General features: G+C 41.9%; 1 protein-coding gene across 1 annotated transcript; it reads right to left on the bottom strand.

Moving 5' to 3' along the window:
• Positions 1-909: 909 nt before the first annotated feature.
• On the bottom strand, positions 910-23,897 carry LOC106583034 (monocarboxylate transporter 2). The gene is made up of 5 exons (XM_014166788.3): positions 23,766-23,897; positions 14,914-15,134; positions 9,231-9,374; positions 5,159-6,001; positions 910-1,718 (listed from the first exon to the last, which is right to left on the bottom strand). Exons 2-5 carry the CDS (start codon positions 15,128-15,130, stop codon positions 1,444-1,446), a joined length of 1,479 nt encoding a protein of 492 aa, XP_014022263.1. The 5' UTR covers positions 15,131-15,134; positions 23,766-23,897; the 3' UTR covers positions 910-1,443.
• Between the last annotated feature and the right edge of the window lie 346 nt (positions 23,898-24,243).

Below are 24,243 nucleotides of genomic sequence, written 5' to 3' on the forward strand. Positions count from 1 at the left end.
TGGGCTGGGCTGTGGGCTGGTGAGTGTGCGGGTTCTAATTTATTGGCTTAGTGATTTGCTGAGTGTGTCAGAGACTTCATGCGGCTCAGAGCGCTAGTGTGGAACATCCGGGCCTTGCTTCATTAGCTAGTCATGCCCTTAGCGCTGACATTTTCAAACTTGTTACACATCTTTCTAATTGGTGTGAAAAATTGGCCACAGCTACAAACATTAATGGCTGCATGGTAAATCTGGCTTTGACACCAAGTTCTGTGCCACTTGGAATGTAATTTTCCTCTCCTGCTGTTAATATGCAGCAATATTTTTACACAGACATGCTTTTGTCTTAGCTGAATTGTAGTGGTAAAACTACAAGAAACAATATTATCCATTACAATATTTCTGTAAGCTAAATGTAAAGAGTTAAGAAAGACAGTATTCTTTCTGAATTGTATACTTTACATCTGGTGCACGGTAATTCATATGCTGTTTTGTTATTGAAATTATTGTAATCAAATACTGAATAAGAATGATGGCATTTATTGCTGAGTATTCTACCCAATCATATTCACTTCGAATACAGTCCTTCAAATACAGCATTTAAAAGTGAGTTCCAGTTAGTACCTTATAACAATAAATCCATCTTTAAAAGAAACTAACAGTTTATGCAAAGCTACAGCCTATCTAGACATGAATTACATCGTCATTGTAAACTTCATTACAGCTGAATCCGTGTTCATTACATTCATTCTTTGATCTGTTTGGGAACATTTTAAAGCAGACACTTCTTTTGGTCATATAAGTGAAAATGGATCATGAACAAGACGCATAACATGACATCATAATGTCAGTAACAGTGCATTCTTCATCCACTCATTGTAACATCAATACAGGCAGAAGAGTCAAATGTTCATGACGCCCACAAGGCTGAAATATTATATCCTCATTATGGGTGTGACAAACCTCTCAACTGCAAATGTTTGTTCACAGTTTCATTATTGATATCAAGTATGTATTTAACGGTCATAATTCACAGAGTAACACTCGATGTAACTTTACATAGATTTATTAGGTGTTCTTTGTTTAGAATGAATTACTAGAGCCTGGAGTTGTCCCTGACCACGAGAAACTGGATACTAGCTGGGACTGCTCAGGGGAGTGGCACACCTGGCTGCTCAAATAAATAACGTTCCAGAAAGGATTACACTGCTATTTGATCTCATACAGTCAGAAGTAGTTCTCTCCAAACAGCCTTTGTCAGCATGGTGAAACAGCTACAGGCGTGTACTCCACCAAGGTTAGGAGTAGAGTTAACACATTAACAGGAACCAACATAAACAACAGAATAAAATAGGATGTGTGTGTATGTGTGGGTGGTGGAGGGGATATGAGATGGGCCTATACATTGATGTACTGAAATCAATATAGTGTGCTTGTAAACACTGGTGTGATGGATAGCGTGTTTTAGTCTCCCTGGGTGTCTTGTTGCTTCGTAGACTCAGGCTCTTCTGCTCTTTCCTCGGAGGAAGCCTCTTCCCTCTCACACAGCCACATACCCTGCTCCTGGTCCTGCCTCTCACAGCCCTCCTTCACCTCTCCCTCCTCCTGCCTCCTCTCCCGCTCCAGCATCCTGTAGTTGTAGACGTTCATAACAAAAAGGAAGAGTCCTGCGAACACCATCACCGCTCCACACATGAGGTACAGGTACTTGTAGTCACCAAAGGTGTCCACCAAGGCTCCTGCAGGGGAGCAGAAATGTTACGGAAGGTTAAACAAAGTCTCTGTTCCCTTTTTCCGATCAAAAGTTCAGTTATAGAAAGTATAGTTAGACAAGATCGCCACAAAAATCCCCCCTGCTTATAGTATCTTTCCATCAACAGGTTGTTATGGGTTTAGGGAAGCCTTTCCCCATCTCGCTCCACGAGGTGAATCAGGAGGTGTAACATGGGTATGGTTTAATGTGCTTTTCAAACTCTGTTCTGTAGAGAAGAAGATAGGACGATCCTACTGGAGACATGCAGGAAATAACATGGAGCCATTACACCTGGCCACGCTCCACACTGCTCTCTGGGAAGGCAATTTTGTCTGCTGCACAAGAACGAATCAGGAGTGTGGCCATGCCCATTCTGAAAACGATCAAAAACTAGCTCGCTTCAGAGGAAGAAAAGTGACAAACGTAGTTTATATCAGATTGGAACCATAAGCTTTTTGAGCCTCCATCCTCCCCTGGATCGTTCTGCAGTCCTCCCCATCTCACTCAGCCTCCACAGTGTGTATCTAATTATCTGTCAGTCCACCCCTCCGTCTGTGTATACTGTATAACACTCTGCAGGGTTATGCATGTCAGCTGTTTGTCGGATCTGCTAAATTGACTAACGAAGGTGAAGATCATCTGTGACAACGCTGTACTATCCCAAGCTGTACTATCCCAAGCTGTACTATCCCAAGCTGTACTATCCCAAGCTATTTTATGGGGAGTTTACAGTCATTAACTAATTCAATCACAATGAATACATTTAGAAAGTTTTTACAGCTGAGCACCACAACATGATTTACCCACATACTTTTTATGCATCTTATCTAACTTCCATGTGTTTGTGCAAGGAGACATTGCATTTGATTGCCCTCTGCATTTCAAACTTTTATAAGAGTATTTACCTGTAATGGACTGATGTCCAGCAAACTTCAGTTACTAATGGTCAATTACTGAGTCTGACATAATCAACAACACTAAACACCCACTATACATAAACACAAAGTTGGGTTGTTAAATGGAGGGGCAGTTTTCAGGTTAGGTAAACCAATTAAAAGACTGTTCTTAATGAGTCAATTTTCAATAAAGCTGATATGGACGGGGCCATTCATTTATCTCTCGTGTGTGTGTGTGGGGGGGGGGGGGTTCACTTTGCCCATGGTCCAGTATAAATCAGCATCAGGGCCATGGTCTGATTGAGGGTGTTCTGTCCTGTGGGCATATGCAGATAACCGTCACCCTAATTAAGGCAGCCCTTGATTGGCTGAACGGTAATTAAGTCCATCTGGCATAGTCACCTCTTTTCTAAATGCATATTCATGGCTTCATTATGGCCAAGTTACGGGAGTCCGATGAGTGAAGTGAAGTCTGAACTGAGATTCCATTAAACACAGAAAGCAAAAGGATAATTACACCAATTACATCACTTCCTCCTAATTAGGCTGACCCCCAGGTTAGGACAGAGGCACGGCGCAGCACGATGAGGCTGGCCGTAACGAGGAGACTTGTAATGGGAAACGTAAAGACTCTGCCCTCTGGAGAAGAATGCTCAACATGCAGAGTTGCATTTACCTCCATTAAAAGAGCACCTCAGAACGGGGTCGCACAAAACAACCAGGAGAGCTATACATTTACACCTCCTTAAAACTCTGTAGATGAGAGGGATATTAGGAATGACAACAAATGGGATCCTACTTTTACCTGCCAGACAAGACCATAGGATCTCTATGGATGTCACAACTTCCGCTGAAGTTGGTGCCTCTCCTCGTTCGGGTGGCGTTCGATGTCACCAGCTTTCTAGCTGCCACCGATCTACGTTTCTTTTTCCATTTGTTTTGTCTTGATTGTACACACCTGGTTCCCATTACGTTAGAATTTATTCCCTATTTAACCCTCTGGTTCCCACATGGTTTTGTGCGTGTTTGTTTGTTGTTTAATGTTCTAGACTTCTGTGCGCTGGTGTGTTTTTCCCTGCCTGGAAATTATTGTTGTTTCTTTGAGTAAAGTACATCTTTTACTCAGTTCTGTGTCCTGTGCCTGACTCCATCCTACCGCTGCACACTGACACCTGGCAATGGACTAGGCAGAACACCAGTTTGTCTGGGGAAGAGAAGCGTGTTCTACCATTTCAGAGACTGAAATGAGAGGGACTCCATGAGGAGAACATTTGTATTATGTCAGAGGAAGCCCACAGGTGGTTCAAAGACCATAAGCAAGTTCACTTCCATGGAAATGTGTTATTTAACAGTTTGGGCTGAGCAGAGAATGTTAACATTGTTAGTTCTTCTCTGTGCTAAACATCAAAGTTGACTGTAGAAGATCACGTTTTGAAAAGTTGTTCTATCCCTGGCAATTTCAGGGAAATATGGGGGGAGAACTATCCCTTTTTGATAACACACAAAAAAAAGCATGAAAGCAAATGGTCCTGTCAGAATAACCTTACACAATGATTCCTAATCAGTAGTAAGCTATTATGTGGAAATGCCTCCTCTGAAACCTTAGAACCAGAGAGAGATCTATGACATTGTTTTAATAGTAAAGTGTACTAGATTGTGCTTGCTAATTAGGATTTGGGGTTAGAGTCAATCGCTTACAGTGCATTTTTAATTTTCCATGAACGTATCGTCAGCTAATCAAATTAAGTTGGGAACACTGTAATGGTCAAAGGTTTCTGTAACTCCAATAACTAACTCTCCAAGCTTCTGTTTGCAGCCAGTGATAGTAGAGGTCTAATGGCCTTGTACTCTAGGCCGAGGGGACCTGGTAAAGAGAGAAGGGAAAATAGACAGCGAAAGAGTCGCAGAGAGACCGTCATTACCCTTACGGCTTCTTAGCTCCGAAAAATGTTCCATAATTTGCGTGGAGGATGAATCCTCTAGCGGGCGTGCCCTGAAAGCCGGAGCAGCCCGGCTTATTTACAGCAGTAAATAACCGTGACCAATTACTGCTTTTCTCTAGGAGGGCCGTGTGCTCCAGGCCGCCCTGCTCACCGATGATAATCCAATTCTACTGGAATGTCTTACAATAATGACACCCTGGAAAGAAGTTGGGCTCCACTCCACCACCATACAGCATGCAGCGTACGGCCGTGACAGAGGAGCAGAGTGAGAAAGAGAGCAACAACCAACTAGCTGCTTTTTCTGCTTCAAATAAAAAACATTTTTTTACCCAACGTCTTCTAAAGTAGGACTTCTCCTTCTCTCAAGTGCATGTGTAATGCTGGGATAGTACTGACAGCCATGTACTGAATGACAATGGAGAGGTGATCTTAGAGGAACTGGAGGGAGAATGGTGACTAGTTAAATAGTGCTTGTCCTTTTATCAATAGGTTCTGTTGGCTAAAGCTGTTAGCTGTCTATGAGCTGTATGTGTATTGACTTTGGAGAAGGAGGGGGACTGTGGGCTGTGTTCAGTGTGTAGGCTTACCTCCTATAGGTGGTCCCAGGAGCACGGGGCCGCACTCAATGATGGTGGCCAGTCCCACTGCACTGGAGAACCGCTGAGGCCCCACCAGGTCCATGAGTGTCTCAAACAGCAGGGCACACACCATGCCAAACGCTATGCCAAAGAACACTGAGTAGGCCGCCAGCCCCCAGTACCCGCTGGCCAAGGGGCACAACAGGTGGCACATACCATTATAAATGATGGCAAAGCTGAAGAAGTACTGGATCCTGGGCCTGATCCACTTAGTGTTAGCTATCAGCCCAGTCCCCGGCCTGGCAAACATGTCCACAAAGCCCATGATGGAGAGGAGGAAGGCGGAGGAGTACTCATCAAAGCCATGGCTCCGGGCGTACGGGGCTAGGAACACTACAGGGGCGAAGAAACCAAAGAACATCATTGTGTTCCCTAAGATGTAGATCAGAAAGCCCCTGTGCTTGAAGAGTGAGAGGTCCAGAAACCTGTTGAAGTTTTCCATACAGCCTTTCTCAAGCTGTGTGTTGTGTCCATTCACCTGGGCCTCAGACTGGTCCGTGGGATGTTTCTTCAGGAATCCGTTTGTCTGCTTGAGTTGGTCTCCAGTTGGCTTTGGACAAATGGGCCTCATGAGAGAGCCGGCAACACAGCAGTTGAGCAGCAGAGCTCCCAGGATGAAGAAACTGCCCCTCCAGCCAAAGTGGTTAAACAGGAACTGGTTGAGAGGTGCTAAGGTACAGAGGAAGACTGGACTTCCTGCCATGGCCAGCCCATTGGCTAATGGCCTCTTGACCTGGAAGTACTTCCCAATAATGGTGAGGGACGGCTGGAGGTTAAAGGAGAGTCCAAACCCTGCAGAAAATACAAGAGAGGAGAGTAGTTACGTTCACATGTCACATTTTCAGAGGATACAATTTAAAACGACTGGTACTACAGGATTAAATTAAGACCATTCTACTTTGTGCACATTAAGGTTCCATCTCATTTCACATTGCCAACTAAAATCTCATTTAAGGAAGCTGGAACATTTTCTGATTTTTTTTCTACATTTTAATGGCAAATTAGAGACTCCAGGTAATTCATTCACTACCACCTCCTTTCCCCAAAATCCAATTTAGTAACATTTCAGCCTGTAAATGAGCATCTTATTCTCTAAATGAGTCTCCACTTTAAGATGAAGAGCTCCAGGTAGCAACCTCGACTGAACCATTCCATCATTCTAACGACTGCTAAATGTCTGCTGCTCACAATCCCCCACTGAACAATGCCCACTGAGCTACACAACTTCCAAAGCCTTATTTTAGTTCACAGATATAAATAGTTCTCAGTATGCATTCTTCCTTGATTGAAAAGTACATGCTAACACAAGACTTCATGCAAGGTAGATATCCCAGCTCCACAGGGGATTTTGATTAGTTTTCATCTTCATTGTTTTAAGAGTTTTGGTCAACAATTATCTCTGTTTCAACTTGATTGAATTGGGATGCTCTTTAAAGTACAATGATTAGAAATAAATACTCGTTGTATTTGTTATTTGTCTCTTTGAGATGGTACAGAGGGAGAAAATCTCTTCAACTTAACTGGCTGTTGCATACAGAAATAATATATAATTGACATAAGTATTTACACCCCTGAGTCAAAACATGTTAGAATCACCATTGACAGCAATTACAGCTGTGAGTATTTCTGTGTAAGAACTTTGCACACCTGGATTGTACAATATTTGCACATATTTTTATCTTTAAGCTCTGTCAAGTTGGTTATTGATCATTGCTAGACATACATTTTCCAGTCTTGCCATAGATTTTTAAGCAGATTTAAGTCAAAAAAAGGCCACTCAGGAACATTCAATAGTGATATTTTATATATGAATGCTTCTGCTCAGTGTTTGAGATCAACTGACACCCTTTATGATGGAGCATTGAGATGTATTTTAAAACTGCAAAACCTGTTATGCACCACTGCACCTTATATACCAGGGTTGGCTGGCATTCTCTAGTCACTCCCTTATATTCCAGGGTTGGCTGATCTTCTCTAGTCACTCGTAGGCTCAGTCACTGGTATACCTTTATTTACAAAGCCATTTTGGGTTTATTACCATTTTATTTGGCCATTTTTATTCTTCAGAAATGAGGTGGGTACTCTCTTCGTTCGCAAGACTTTATCCTGCTAACTGTTCCAAATGTCCAAACTGAATTTGGTAAAAGGGCTTTTATGGAACTCCTTACAAAATAGTTTTAAACTTGACTGTCAATGTTTTTAATTTGCTGTTTTATGATTTCGTTACACTCCTGTGACTTCTATGGTTTTTACTAGATTACGTGTAGTTTTTCATGTTGTCAGTCTGTAATGGTGTAATGACTTGGTGCTGCCTATCTTGGCCAGGACCAGGATCTCAATGAGCCCTTCCTGGTTAAATTAAGGTAGAAAAATATATAATAATAATAATAATCTTGGTAAGCAACTCCAGTGTATATTTTGTCTTGTGTTTTAGGTTATTGTCCTGCTGAAAGGTGAATGTCTCCCAGTGTCTGTTGGAAAGCAGACTGAACCAGGATTTCCTCTAGGATCTTGCCGGTGCTAAGCTCTATTTCCTTTTTTTTTGTATCCTAAAAAAACTCCCTTGTCCTTGCTGATGACAAGCATACCCATAACATGATGTAGCCATCACCATACTTTAAAATATGAAGAGTGGTACTCAGTGAAGTGTTGGATTTGCCCCAAACACTTTGTATTCTGGACAAAAAGTACATTTCTTTGCCACATTTTTTTGCAGTTTTACTTTAGTGCCTTATTGCAAACAGGAAGGATGTTTTGGAATATTTGAATTCTGTGCAGGCTTCCTTCTGTTCACTGTCATTTAGTTTAGTATTCTTGAGTAACTACAGTGTTGTTGATCCCATGGTGAAATGCCTGAGAGGTTTCGTTCTTCTCCAGCAACTGATTTAGGAAGGACGCCTGTATCTTTGTAGTGACTGGGTGTATCGATTCACCATCCAAAGTGTAATGAATAACTTCACTTTGTATGTGTGGGGTACAGAGATGAGGTAGTCCTTCAAAAATCATGTTAAACACTCTTATTGCACACAGAATTAGTCCATGCAACTTATTTTGTGACTTGTTAAGCAAATGTTTACTCATGAACTTATTTAGGCTGCCATAACAAAGGGGTTGAATACTTATTGCCTCAAGACACAATTGAATTTTTGAAATTTGTAAACATTTCTGAAAACATAATTCCACTTTAACATTATGAGGTATTGTGTGTACGCTGTAACACAACAATATTTTGAAAAAGTCAATGGGGTGTAAATACTTTCTGAAGGCACTGTACGTGTATGTGAGAGAGGGATGTGTGTCTTAGCCTAGTGTGTCTCAGTGGGCCAGGGCAATGAGGAGAGGATAGAACACAACACAAATCCCTCCTCCCTCTATTAATCCTCCAGGCCTGCAGCTCAGTGGCTGGTTAATGAGTCTCGCTGGGTGGCGGTTGGCAGCCACTACCATGAGGGAGCCAGGACGGGAGCCTGTGGGAGAGAACAGGGGGCCCTGGTAAACCGTGCTCTCCTGGAACCAGAATGGCACCATTCTAATTACACCTGCGCTGCTGCCCCCCCCCCCCCCCCAGTGCACCGGCCACTCCCCGGCCTGAACCCAGACAGACAGCACGCCAGCCCAGCCCAGCCAGGGAGACCAGGGCCACCCAGAGAGGATGTGTAGCCTCATAGGAGCACCGCCTGGCTGGTCTATCAGCAGGGTAAACAAGTCTAAGCCCGTGTCGAGACTGGTTCATTTACACAGCACATCGTCCCAGATGTCTTTCCTGAACCCTTATATCTAACGGTGTGTTTTAGGTATAATTAATCAACTACATTATCTTCAATAGGACCAACAATTAGAATTATTTAGGTTCACACATTTAGAGCATACATTAAACTTGTGAATTAGGCCTACAGAAATTATTATTAAATTCAGTTAAAAACAAGTGATTTTTGTTTCTGTTGAGTATGATTTGGCGCACACATAAACATAAAATCACAAAACAATCCACGTCAATCAAACGTATGAAAAGAGTGGGTACCTCCAATGATTCCTACGCATATGTACAAATGCGTAATGGTATTGCCGAAAGAAGCAGTTACCATAGCAACGCCACACATCACTCCACCAGCTATGACCACAGGCCGGCTTCCATAGCGATTCACCAGAATACTGCTGATAGGTCCTGCAAAGGAAAAGAGTGAGAGAGTAGAGAGGAGAAGGGGAGAGAACGTGTCGGTCTTAGGTTCATACAGCATTGAGGTCATGGATAGGCAGTTGACAACTCTACCAAAACCTAACCCTTCATCCCTATTCATTACCCCTAACGCACTGCCGGTCAAATATTCATATATAGTAACTCATGTCTAAAAGGGCGTGAAGGGGTATCTGATGTTCTAAATAGTTATCTTATCTACATAAGCAAAGCAAGCCAGTGACTCATGAGCATTTCTCCTGACAATGTTCCCGCAAAAACAGCTAGTGTGAGTGATCAATCAGTAATTAAAGAGCCTTCTATATTCGGTCTCTCTTTATCCTTCATTCATAACCCTGCCACAGAGAACACGTAGAACAGTCCTTTAGCATCACACAACGCTAAATCATTCCCCGCAATTCATTAAATAAAATAAAAAAAGAGGGAGCATCAATCAAGAAAATATGTAGGCTGCCACGATTATTGAAATCTCAACAAGCTGCCTTTCTAGTCAGTGCTAGAATGACAATCTGCAAGGAGAGTGATAATTGAAAATTCCTAGTAAAAAAATAAGCGGATTAGTTTGGCAGACAGAGGCTATTTCAATCGCAAGTTTACGACTGATGATTAATCTGAATAAAATAATGGTGTTATTTTTACCACTCTGTAACCATTCTCCAAAATAGATTACGTGTTAAAAGAACACATTTTAAATAATTGTTGTTTACTTACATAGCTCGTGATTTATGCAAACAAAAAAAAGATATATATATATTTTATCACATCTAGTATACAGTGCATTCGGAAAGTATTGAGACCACTTGACCTTATGCACAGTTTGTAACGTTACAGGCTTATTCAAAAATGTATTAAATCGTTTTTTCCCCCTCATCAATCTACACACAATACCCAATAATGACAAAGCAAAACAGTTAGACAATTTTTAAAATTCATTACAAATAAAAAAACTTAAATATCACTTTTACATAAGTATTCAGACCCTTTACTCAGTACTTTGTTGAAGCACCTTTGGCAGCGATTACAGCATCGAGTCTTCTTGGGTATGACGCTACAAGCTTGGCACACCTGTATTTGGGGAGTTTCTCCCATTCTTCTCTGCAGATCTTCAAGCTCTGGCAGGTTGGATTGGGAATGTCGCTGCACAGCTATTTTTAGGTCTCTCCATAGATGTTCGATCCAGTTCAAGTCCGGGCTCTGGCTGGGCCACTCAAGGACATTCAGAGACTTGTCCCGAAGCCACACCTGCGTTGTCTTGGCTGTGTGCTTAGGGTCATTGTCCTGTTGGAAGGTGAACCTTCACCCCAGTCTGAGGTCCTGAGTGCTCTGGAGCGGGTATTCATCAAGGATCTCTCTGTACTTTGCTCCGTTCATCTTTCCCTCGATCCTGACTAGTCTACCAGTCCCAGCCGCAGAAAAAACATCCCCACAGCCTGATGCTGCCACCACCATGCTTCACTGTAGGGATGGTGCCAGGTTTCCTCCAGACGTGATGCTTGGAATTCAAGCCAAATTCAGACCAGATAATCTTGTTTCTCATGGTCTGAGAGTCCTTTAGGTGTATTTTGGCAAACTCCAAGCAGGCTTTCATGTGTCTTTTACTGAGGAGGGGCTTCAGTCTGGCCACTCTACCATAAAGACCTGATTGGTGGAGTGTTGCAGAGATGGTTGTCCTTCTGGAAGGTTCTCCCATCTCCACAGAGGAACTCTGGAGCTCTGTTAGAGTGACCATCGGGTTCTTGGTCACCTCCCTGACCAAGGCCCTTCTCCCGATTGCTCAATTTGGATGGGCGGCCAGCTCTAGGAAGTCTTGGTGGTTCACAACTTCTTCCATTTAAGAATGATGGAGGCCACTGTGTTCTTGGGGACCTTCAATGCTGTAGAAATGTTTTGGTACTGTTCCCCGGATCTGTGCCTTGACACAATCCTGTCTCGGAGCTCTACAGACAATTCCTTCGACCTCATGGCTTGGTTTTTGCTTTGACATGTACTGTCAACGGTGTGCACTTATATAGACAGGTGTGTGCCTTTTCATATCATGTCCAATCAATTGAATTTACCACATTTGTAGAAACATCTCAAGGATGATCAATGGAAACAGGATGCACTGGAGCTCAATTTCGAGTGTCATTGCAAATGGTCTGAATACCTCTGTAAAGGTATGTTTTTTATTTTTAATAAATTTGCAATAAATTCTAAAAACCTATTTTAGCTTTGTCATTATAGGGTATTGTGTGGAGATTGATGAGGGACATTTATTTTTAAATCCATTTCAGAATAAGGCTGTAACGTAACAAAATGTGGGAAAGGTCAAGGGGACTGAATACTTTCCAAATGCACTGTATTTTCTGACAATGACCTTGGCGTAATACTTCATGTAAAAGCAGCTGTACGCTACACAGGTTCAAAGAATAAATCAAATTCTCATTTTATTTCCCTTTGTTTTTTAATCAAACCATGCTTCTCATCCCCTCCCACAGGTCCAGCAGAAGTACACCATATCTAGTATTTTTTTCCCTCTTTTCATTGTTGAAAAATGCAATGTTTAGTAGTGGCAGCATAGATATAAAAAATACACTTGTGCATGTACCAATCTACAACATACCGCAATAATTTCTGGATTATAAAAAAAAAGACATGTAATCTGAGCAGTGCCCTTGCTAGAACAGATTCATCCAGCCTAGCAAACCCCAGTGAGGATAGGGACTAGTGGTATGTATTGCATAGATCACATCCTCCCAGTTCCTGTGTTACTTTGGGGTTACATCCCAGACATCACAATTTTCTCTCCCATTATAACTTTATCACTCTGGCTCCCTAAGTCATAGGTTCCCTGAAATGCTGTCACGTTTGTCCCATAGGGACTTGGTGCAATGCCCAAATGTGCTGAACCCATGACTGATATATTCTCCTTGTCTTTTTTCAACTGGGTGACATTGCAAAAGCTGAGCCAAGGACAATATGATAAAGCCATGTGCCTCCGCCACTGAGAACAGGAATACTTCACAGGATTCTCTGTGCTGGTGACTGCAGGTGAGTCAGGCGCTCTGTCATCTTTTAACCTTGCAGCCACTGATTGATTTATCTCAAACTTCAATTGGATCATTCTATTATAATATCTCAGTGTCATCTAATGAGTCATGTAAGGTGCCTTATCGTTAATAAATTCAGGCCCAGGCGTTGAGTAACAACAGTGATTTCTAAGACGGTAGTTTTTTCTTATTGTGACATGCAACACTCATGTTGGTCATTCATCACACCAGGTCCCATCAAGGCTTGCGGCACAGACTGACAATTGTGAGTATAAATGCTCATGCAAACAGAGCAAGGGTAAACAAAACAAAAAACAACGTTTTCAACTGACAGACAGTCTATATACTTGTGCCCTGGATCAACACTCATGATGGCCAACTGAACATGCCCCAGGGTGAATCCCCCGCCGCCTCACGGCCCCATTCATAAGTGAAAGAGTGGCTTTGTTTAAATACCCAAATTCGTGTCAGGTGTAAAATCACATGAATAACCTATGCCAAACCCTTCCATATAAAGCCTAACCCTAGGCAGCAAGATGCAGCCACTGGTCAACGAGTTTCTTTAATTCAATATATTTACGGGTTTCCAAAATGAGAGGTTGCTTTGTCAAAGCTCATTAGAGTAAAGGAAGACAGCAAGCTTCTTATTCTATGCTTACTCTATCAGCATGATAAAGTCGGTTGCAATTGGTTGGCTTTCATCTCAAATAGCCTACTACTGTCTTTTCTTCAACTAGTAGACTTACTAAATGTATTAAAAAATATATATATATATATATATATATATATATATATATATATATATATATATCACCTTTATTTAACCAGGTAGGCTAGTTGAGAACAAGTTCTCATTTGCAAAAAGCATAGCAATTCGACACATACAACAACACAGAGTTACACATGGAATAAACAAAACATACAGTCAATAATACAGTAGAACAAAAGAAAACAAAAAGTCTATACAGTGAGTGCAAATGAGGTAAGTTAAGGCAATAAATAGGCCATGGTGGCGAAGTAATTACAATATAGCAATTAAAACACAAATGGTAGATGTGCAGAAGATGAATGTGCAAGTAGAGATACTGGGGTGCAAAGGAGCAAGATAAATAAATACAGTATGGGGATGAGGTAGGTAGATAGATGGGCTATGTACAGGTGCAGTGATCTGTGAGCTGCTCTGACAGCTGGTGCTTAAAGCTAGTGAGGGAGACATGAGTCTCCAGCTTCAGAGATTTTTGCAGTTCGTTCCAGTCATTGGCAGCAGAGAACTGGAAGGAAAGACGACCAAAGGAGGAATTGGCTTTGGGGGTGACCAGTGAGATATACCTGCTGGAGCGCGTGCTACGAGTGGGTGCTGCTATGGTGACCAGTGAGCTGAGATAAGGTGAAGCTTTACCTAGCAGAGACTTGTAGATGACCTGTAGCCAGTGGGTTTGGCGACGAGTATGAAGCGAGGGCCAACCAACGAGAACGTACAGGTTGCAACGGTGGGTAGTGTTTGGGGCTTTGGTGACAAAACGGATGGCACTGTGATAGACTGCATCCAGTTTGTTGAGTAGAGTGTTGGAGGCTATTTTATAGATGACATCACCGAAGTTGAGGATTGGTAGGATGGTCAGTTTTACGAGGGTATGTTTGGCAGCATGAGTGAAGGATGCTTTGTTGCGAAATAGGAAGCCGATTCTAGGTTTAATTATGGATTGGAGATGCTTAATGTGAGACTGGAAGGAGAGTTTACAGTCTAACCAGACACCCAGGTATTTGTAGTTGTCCACGTATTCTAAGTCAGAGCCGTCCAGAGTAGTGATGCTGGATGGGCGAGCAGGTGCGGGCAGTGATCGATTGAATAGCATGCATTTAGTTTTACTTGCGTTTAAGAGCAGTTGGAGGCCACGGAAGGAGAGTTGTATGGCATTGAAGCTCGGCTGGAGGTTAGTTAACACAGTGTCCAAAGAGGGGCAGAAGTATACAGAATGGTGACTAAATAAACTACAAACATACAGTGGGGAGAACAAGAAACTTAAAAATCATACAATGTGATTTTCTGGATTTTTGTTTTAGATTCCGTCTCTCACAGTTGAAGTGTACCAATGATAAAAATTACAAACCTCTACATGCTTTGTAAGTAGGAAAACCTGCAAAATCGGCAGTGTATCAAATACTTGTTCTCCCCACTGTATGTATTATTCAGGGATAATAACATCTAATTTTAGAGAAGTCTGATGACTGCAAAAAGACTTCACTTCTTAGGCTGTCATAGTCATTTGAACACAGTAGTACTCATTCTTCTTGATTAGTTCCAGCTACTACACTCAGTCCTCACATGCAAGACACAGGCCTACAATTTGGGGATGAAAAAACAAGCAACTGCAAAGCTCCATACAAGACATGCATCCCTTAATACAATCTGTGCATTGTGGTCCTCATGTGACTTGATGCTGGCTCAAAGCTGCTTGATTACATGCATGCCTACTCACCACCGGCATACATGGCTGCCAGCATAATGGAGGAGATCCATGCTATCTGGCTGTAGGAGGCACCGAAGATCAGCTGGATGTCTTTGAAGAAGACTGTGAGGGCTTTGGGGAAGGCATACGAGAAGCCAATGGAGATGAAGGCCCCAAACACCACGACCCAGCCCCAGCCCCCGTCCGGAGGGATGTACCCCAGAGGAGATTCTGGTGCAGGGGACATGTTTCTGTCGATAGAGGAGAGGATGATGATGAAGTTCACACTCCGGATCAAAGTGTTTCATGACAGCAAAAACATGATCTTGAATATACCTTTTTTAAGTACACAGACAAATCACTACAGAGAGAAAAACAGTCAAATCATCACTTTATTTCCCCAAACCATAATTGTTTGACCCAGGTATTGTCTCTGTTTGGTATTTACACACATTTAAAGTGACAAGTTACTGCTGTCACAGGAAGGGGCATACAGGACTAACCTCTTTCGTGATTTGATTAGTTTCAAGTCAGTCATGATTTCAACTTAATGCTGTTGAGTGTATGGGCAGTTTTCCTGTTATGTCATTAACTGAGACCTTCAAGAGCTATTTATAACCTGTCAGAAATGTCCAGTTGATCAACATATAAGCTAGGTAGGTGAGTTAGGCTAACATATTGAACTCTTGTAGGCTAGTTATCATGGCCTGTTTACGTGCCTTGAGGCCTCAACCCCCAGAGAGCCCCCACTGACTTTTTTGAGACACTCAGCTATCATATAAACACATAAGACAGGTCATGAACTGCAGAAAATTCACTTTAAAAACGTCAAAAGGTTCTCTATGCCCCATGGCAAAATTTGTAGAATTACAAGAAATTTGCTTTAAAAAAAATGGATCTGCCAAGAGAGGTGTGAACAGTTTGGGGTTTCATGGGTTGCGAGGTGGAGTTTTGTTACTACACAATTAAATGACAAATCCATCTGGACTTTTGCGTGACCGGACCTTCCCAAATAGTATTTGAGTAGCCATGGGCTGGCTATACAATAAAACCGTTGATGCATAGGCTCATGCTACACATATTTTTACTCCTTGTTCCAAATGAAAATGTTGAATAGAAATTGCACTTACTTTCAGATTTTTCACATTAAAATATATGCCAAACAAAAACTACTGATTTCAAAGTTTAACAAACCATACAACTCTATGCTAAATGAATACTTTTAACAATTTACACTGAACATTTTACAAAAACACATTTACTCGAAGAACAGATGCAACGTTTAGTAACTGAATTTCTGTAAAATCTCCCTCAGTTATTTACGTGACCATGGTTTTAAAAAAAAAAACGATTGAAAATCTGCTCAGAATTAAGATTCAAATATGTCTGCAGAAAGAATGGGATGTCAGCTATTATAATGACACCTTGGGTTTAAGAAAATCTATTTTGGTTATGAACTACAGTAAGTGAAGTAGATTTATACCCAGTAACAGAACTGCAATAATGGCATTTCATCATTAGTCCCTGATCTGTGCTACACAGAAATGCATAATTATGGTTATAAAAAATAATACCTTTAATTTGTATAGCGCTACTGAATATATAAAGTACTGTGCTGAACCGTACTTAAAGTCTTTTAACTTTACTGTACTCTCCCAATTTGTGAAACATAGACGTCTATGATTGGTTCAGATTTGGTCGGGGGGGAGGGGGGAGACAGCGAGAGACAGAGAGAATGTTTACACACACACACCTTTAGTGGGGAGATAAAAATATTTTAGATGCTTCTGCAATTCGACTTTCCCAGCGTGGAAGTACTCGTTGACCAGTGGCTGCATCTTGCTGCCTAGGGTTAGGCTTTATACGGAAGTGTTTGAAATAGGTTATTCATGTTACACACATTATTTTGATTTGGTAGGAGAAAACGACAAGAATAGAACTCCAAAATGTAAACTGTGCCCAGGTGTGAAACACCTCTCCAATGCTAGAAACACAACTTCCAATCTCTTGAAGAACCTGCAAAGTCAACACACCAATACAAAACTTGAAGTGAAAGACCCCGCAAGACCTGATCAAGGCTGCTGAAGATGACTGTAGGCCTACCTCATCCAAACAATCAAGGTTTTATTTTAATCGTTCAGGAGGACAGGCAGCATGTTTGGGATGCTCTGGATCGACGTGTACGAAAGCGTGTTCCAGTTCTCTCCAATATCCAGCAACTTCACACCGCCATTGAAGAGGAGTGGGACAATATTTCACAGGCCACAATCAACAGCCTGATCAACTCTATGTGAAGGAGATGTGTCGCGCTGCATGAGGCAAATGGTGGTCACACCAAATACTGACTGGTTTTCTGATCCACTCCCCTAACTTTTTTTTTAAGGTATGTGTCACCAACAGATGCATATTTGTATTCCAAATAATGCAAAATCAATAGATTAAGGCCTAATTAATATTTTAATTGTTGTACAATTAGTGCGTGCTCAGCCTCCTGTACTCCCTGTTCACCCATGACTGCGTGGCCACGCACGCCTCCAACTCAATCGTCAAGTTTGCAGACGACAACAGTAGTAGGCCTGATTACCAACAACAACGAGACAGCCTACAGGGAGGAGGTGAGGGCCCTGTAAGTGTGGTGCCAGGAAAATAACCTCTCACTCAACGTCAACAAAACAAAGGAGCTGATCGTGGACTTCAGGAAACAGCAGAGGGAGCACCCCCCTATCCACATCGACAGGACCGCAGTGGAGAAGGTGGAAAGCTTCAAGTTCCTCTGCGTACACATCACTGACAAACTGAAATGGTCTACTCACACAGACAGTGTGGTGAAGGCGGCTCAACAGCGCCTCTTCAACGTCAGGAGGCTGAAGAAATTTGGCTTGTCACCTAAAACACTCACAAACTTTTACAGATGCACAATCGAGAGCATCCTGTATCACCGCCTGGTATGGCAACTGCACCGCCCCCAACCGCAGGGCTCTCCAGAGGGTGGTGAGGTCTGCCCAACGCATCACTGGGGGCAAACTACCTCTCCTCCAGGACACCTACAGCACTAGATGTCACAGGAAGGCCAAAAAGATCATCAAGGACAACAACCACCCGAGCCACTGCCTGTTCACCCCGCTATCATCCAGAAGGTGAGGTCAGTACAGGTGCATCAAAGCTGGGAACAAGAGGTAGAAGCTGTTTTTCAATCTCAAGACTATCAGACTGTTAAAGAGCCATCACTAGCACATTAGAGGCTGCTGCCCTATATACATAGACTTGAAATCACTGGCCACTTTAATAATGGAACACCAGTCACTTTAATAATGTTAACATATTTTGCATTACTCATCTCATATGTATATACTGTATTCTATTCCACTGTATCTTAGTCTATGCTGCTCTGACATTGCGCGTCCAAATATTTATAGATTCTTAATTCCATTCCTTCACTTTATATTTGTGTGTATTGTTGTGAAATTGTTTGATATTACTGCACTGTTGGAGCGAGAAACACAAGCATTTCACTACACCCACAATAATATCTGCTAAACGTGTATGTGACCAATTTGATATGAGGAGATGGGAAAGGCGGAACTTGCAGTGCATCAAGCATCACAAATTCAACCAAATTCTATTTTAGTTCCTGGCTACGCAGACGCCTGTTGACGCGTGTGAGCAGTGTGTGTGCAATAATTGAATAACATGTATGTATACATTTATTTTGCAACGCTTGCGCACGCGGTCAGCATGTACGAGCCCTTTAACCTATTCCTAACATTTAGGGTAGAAAATAGTTGAAAAATGTATATATGCCTTAAATTCTCAAAAATATAGACTTGTAGCTTTCATTTGAAACCACATTTAACATGCTCCTATGAACTTCACATGTTGGTGCTCATGGGTCCTTAAACATCGAAATGCCCATTAGTAAATAGACTTTCAATATCTGCTGTATTGTTGTAGATGGTGTAATTCCAATTGATTTGTTTATTTATTCCGCTTGTTAGACTCATACTCATAGGTTGCATGTTTTTATGTTGCTGTGTCAATCATTTCAACCTGGTCTCAAAGCATTTTGTATTATTCTGTACGTACATCAGTGACTCTCCATTTAGTATAATATGTTTCGTAAGGCATGTACACATTTGTAGATGTCCATCAGTCATTTCGTATGATATGTTATGAATTACAATTGGTACAATATGTCACGAATTTGCAAAAAAAGTATGTTACGATTTCTAGCTAGGTGAACTTTAGCTGGTTGGCTAACGTTAGCTAAGCTAGGGTTTAGGGTGAAATTTAGGAGTTAAGTTAAAGGGTGAAGTTAAGGGGAAGAGTTAGCTAACAGTAAGTTGTATAATTTGCTAATTAGCTAAAATTGCCCATGACGAGAATCGAAGTCACAACGTTTGGGTTGCTAGACGTTTGCCCTATACACCCACACCGACCAACCATCCTACTTTCGTTTTTTGCTTTAAGTAGCCATCTGTCCTATGTAATCATACCAAACTTCACACGGGTCAATATCACGAAAAGTCCTGAAAATCAGCCTTCAAGGTTAGAATATGCTTAAAATAAGGCATTTAAGATTATTAGTTGCTAAACTTTCTACTAACTCTAACTATAATCCCTAACCACAACCCATAACCCTAATCTACTAACCCTTATCCTTAACTCTATCTCTGACACTACCTCTATAATCCTAACCATGCATTTAATGCGTTTTAGGCAACTCCAGCAAGTGGAACGCATTAGAAGAAAACACACAGTAGACTCCAAAAAGAGATTTTACAATCAGAAGTGGCAAAGGAGAGGAAAAAAATGAAAAATACAGGAAGAGGTATGCAAGGATTATGGGAGAACAGGCATACGTATCGCCTCGTTCAACAGTCAAAGCATTGCTGAGACATCAGAATGTGACATCACCTATTAAAAGGGCTCTTCTCTTTCACACATCTCTCATTAAAGATATCAAAACAAAATACAGAAATGCAAGGAAACAGAAGAACAAGCAAATCATTACAAAAGTGACCTCTGTGAATATACTGAAGTGTAAACTGCAGAAGTATGCCCAGACAGTGTTGGGCTTTTCAAATAAGAGCGCGAAGTTGGAAGGGGACCTTTTGCTCTTTTTTGACGAGGAAGGAAGGGAAGCAGAACAGAAATCAAAAGGAAAGTTAACGATTTCTTCCTCCGTGATGATGCAAACAAACCACCACACAATGAAAAATCTGCACAGGAAATTCCAGTCTGAGGAACTAGGTCAGTTGTCCTATACCTCCTTCTGCCGCCTCCGGCCATTTTGGGTTGTTACGCCCAATGACACTGACTGTGAAACTTGTCAGTGCAAAACCCATGAGAATTTACAGTTCATGGCAAATTCTCTTCACAGCCTTGGGCTTTAGTCCACCAAAAACCTTGAGGACATGGTCGACTCAAGTATGTGTGACCCGAAATCGAAGCTATGTGCTTTTGGTGAATGTAAGGATCGCTTCCTCACCACTCATCCAACACTGAAATCTCCTGGGAACGTAGAAGTTCCTCTGACACAATGGACCTTGGAGAAGATCCAAAAAGATGAAGAGAAGTGCTCCATGCTAACCGTGAAGAGGGAGGTCACAATAAGAGAAAATGAACTGGTCAGTCAGTTAAAGGCTCGCCAATTTGATTTGAGGAGAGGGGAGAGGCGGGACTTGCAGCTCATAAAGAACCACAAATAGAACCAAGTTCGAACAGTGTATTGTATTTTTTTTTTTATCACCTTTATTTAACCAGGTAGGCCAGTTGAAAACAAGTTCTCATTTACAACTGCGACCTGGCCAAGATAAAGCAAAGCAGTGCGACACAAACAACACAGATTTACACATAAACATACGTACAGTTAATAACACAAAAAAAAAATCTATGTACAGTGTGTGCAAGTGTAGGGAGGTAAGGCAATAAATTGGCCATGGGGGCGAAATAATTACAATTTAGCATTAACACTGGAGTGATAGATGTGCAGATGATGATGTAGAAGTAGAAATACTGGGGTGCAAAGGAGCAAGAGGATAAGTAACAATATGGGGATGAGGAGGTTGGGTGGACGATTTACAGATTGGCTGTGCACAGGTACAGTGATCGGTAAGCTGCTCTGACAGCTGATGCTTAAAGTTAGAGAGGGAGATATAAGACTCCAGCTTCAGAGATTTTTGTAATTTGTTCCAGTCATTGGCAGCAGAGAACTGGAAGGCGGCCAAAGGAAGTGTTGGCTTTGGGGGTGACCAGTGACATATACCTGCTGGAGCGCATGCCACAGGTGGGTGTTGTTATGGTGACCAGTGAGCGGAGATAAGGCGGTGCTTTACGTAAGAAAGACTTACAGATGACCTGGAGCCAGTGGGTTTGGCAACGAATATGTAGTGAAGGCCAGCCAACGAGTATAACATGCATGAAACCAAGGCTTTTACGGTTACAGAAGTCAACAAATGAAAGCACCTGGAGAATGGGAGTGGAGCTAGGGGCTGCAGGGCCTGGGTTAACCTCTATATCACCAGAGGAACAGAGGAGGAGTAGGATAAGGGTACAGCTAAAGGCTTTATAAGAACTGATTGTCTAGTGCGTTCGGAACAGAGAGTAAAAGGAGCAGTTTTCTGGGCGCGGAAGAATAGATTCAAGGCATAATGTACAGACATGGGTATGGTAGGATGTGAATACAGTGGAGGTAAACCTAGGCATTGAGTGACGATGATAGAGGTTGTCTCTAGAGGCACCATTTAAGCCAGGTGAGGTCACCGCATGTGTGGGGGGTGGAACAATAGGGCTAGCTAAGGCATATTGAGCAGGGCTGGAGGCTCTACAGTGAAATAAGACAATCTTCACTAACCAAAAGAAGCAATAGATAAGGCATATTGACATTAGGGAGAGGCATGTGTATCCGAGTGATCATAGGGTCCAGTGAGTAGCTAGGTGAGCTGGAGACATGGTGATTCAGACAGCTAGCGGGCCGAGGCTAGCAGATGGGCCTTCGGGGGACGTCGCAATGGAAGAGCCTGTTGAAACCCCCTCGGATGGTTACTTTGGCAGACCAGTCGTGACGGATCGGCGGGGCTCCGTGTCGGCAGTAAAAGGGTCCAGGTATTGGCAAAATAGGTACTGTAGCCCAAGAATTGGATGATGGACTTCTTCAGCTAGCCGGGAGACGGGCCTAGCTCCAGGCTAGCTCCAGGCTAACTGGTGCTTGCTTAGGGACAGAGACGTTAGCCAGGAGTAGCCACTCGGATAGCAGCTAGCTAGCTGCAATGTTCCGGTGTAAAGGTTCAGAGCTTGCGGTAGGAATCCGGAGATGTGGTAGAGAAAAAGCAGTCCGATATGCTCTGGGTTGTTATCGCGCTGTGCACACTGGCAGGAATTGACCGGGCTGAGGCTGGCTGATGTCCGAGTTAACGGTGATGACCGCTAGCAGTGGCTAACTACTAGCTAGTTAGCTGGCTAGCTTCTGATGGGGGTTCCGGTTCTAAAGTGTAAAAAATTGCAGATCCGTATCACATTGGGTGAGGCGGGTTGCAGGAGAGTATGTTCAGTCCGTAGATGGAAATTGAGATTTAAAAAAATATTTAAAATATATACAAAGAAAAATATATACATGGAACGGGACAAGACAGACGTCTGACTGCTACGCCATCTTGGAATCAGAGTAACATGTATGTGTACATTTATTTTGCAACGCTTGCGCACGCAGTCAGCATGTGAGATTCCTTTTACTTATTCCTAACATTTAGGATATAAAATAGTTGAAAAATGTATATATGCCTTATATTCTCAAAAATATAGACTCTTAGCTTTCATTTGAAACCACATTTAACATGCTCCTATGAACTTCACGTTGGTGCTCATGGGTCCTTTACATGGAAATGCCCATTAGTAAATAGACTTTCAATATCTGCTATTGTTGTAGATGGTGTAATTCCAATTGATTTGTTTACTTACTCTGCTTTTTAGACTCATACTCATAGATTCCATTTTTTTATGTTGCTGTGTCAATCATTTCAACCTGGTCTCAAAGCATTTGGTATTATTCTGTACATACATCAGTGACTCTCCATTTAGAATAATATGTTTCGTAAGGCATGTACACATTTGTAGATGTCCATCAGTCATTTCGTATGATATGTTATGAATTACAATTGGTTTCAATATGTCACGAATTTGCAAAAAAAGTATGTTATGAATTCTAACTACGTGAACTTTAGCTAGTTGGCTAACGTTAGCTAAGATAGGGTTTAGGGTTAAATTTATGAGTTGAGTTCAAGGGTGAAGTTTAGGGCTAAGGGTTAGCTAACATAGTAAGTAGTTGAACATTTGCAAATTAGCTAAAATTGTCCGGGATGCGAAACGAAGTCACAACCTTTGGGTTGCTAGACGTTTGCCCTATTCACCCACACCAACCATCCTACGTGTGTTTTTTGCCTTAAGTAACCATCTGTCCTATGTAACCATACCAAGCTCACTAATTTGAGTGCGCGGGATTTACGTTTACCATGTTATGTCTAGTCTGAGACCAGGCTGATCATGGCTAAGTTTAGTTTAAGTAATTCAAACTAGCCGTTGTACGATAGTTGCATCAAGACTACCTGATGAGACGCACAAAAGAACGTAAACTATACGTTTTAGCGGTTTGCTTGTGAAGCTGCATCATCTCGCCAGATCCTACATATGGAGTCAATTTAAAAATCCAAAGAACGTGTTTTCATTTTAAGGAGCTAGCATAATGACCACTTGCGATACACCCAACAAATTCAGGAAGCCTCAAATTTGGTTGGTACACGTGGATATCCGACTCTTGAGTGCACACATACAACACAAGTTGAAGCGTTGAACATATTGGGTGCGAGACATAAATAAAACAATCTTACCTTGACCACGAAAATGCAAAGCCCAGCACTTAAACTCAGGACAACCCCGAAAGTTTCTGAAACAAATTGATAGTACTTTTCAGAAGCTTTTAGACACGTGTCGCCTCATTTCCCCCTGGTGGTTCATTGAATTCGAAGTCTTCTACCCAAAAGGCTATGAATTTGATTTACTAGGCAATCGATTCTGGTCGTTTTTTATATTTTATGCAAACCGACATTGATGGTCCCATCTTTCACTACCCAGGTCACTAGAATGTCCCTACTCAGTGACGTCGTGTCAACTTGCTAGGTATATTTGTTACAAAAATTAACTATTGAAAAGGTACCAAATTGTTTTGTATTCATCACATGCACCGAATTCAACTGGTGTAGACCTCAGTGAAATGCTTGCTTATGAAACATTCCCTACGATGCATTTTTTTTTTTTTTTTTAAACTAACATTGTACAATGTTACATGAATGTGATCAGTTACTTCGA

Source organism: Salmo salar, chromosome 22, assembly GCF_965601325.2.
Source record: "Salmo salar chromosome 22, fSalSal1, whole genome shotgun sequence".
Classification (NCBI taxonomy): Eukaryota; Metazoa; Chordata; class Actinopteri; order Salmoniformes; family Salmonidae; genus Salmo; species Salmo salar.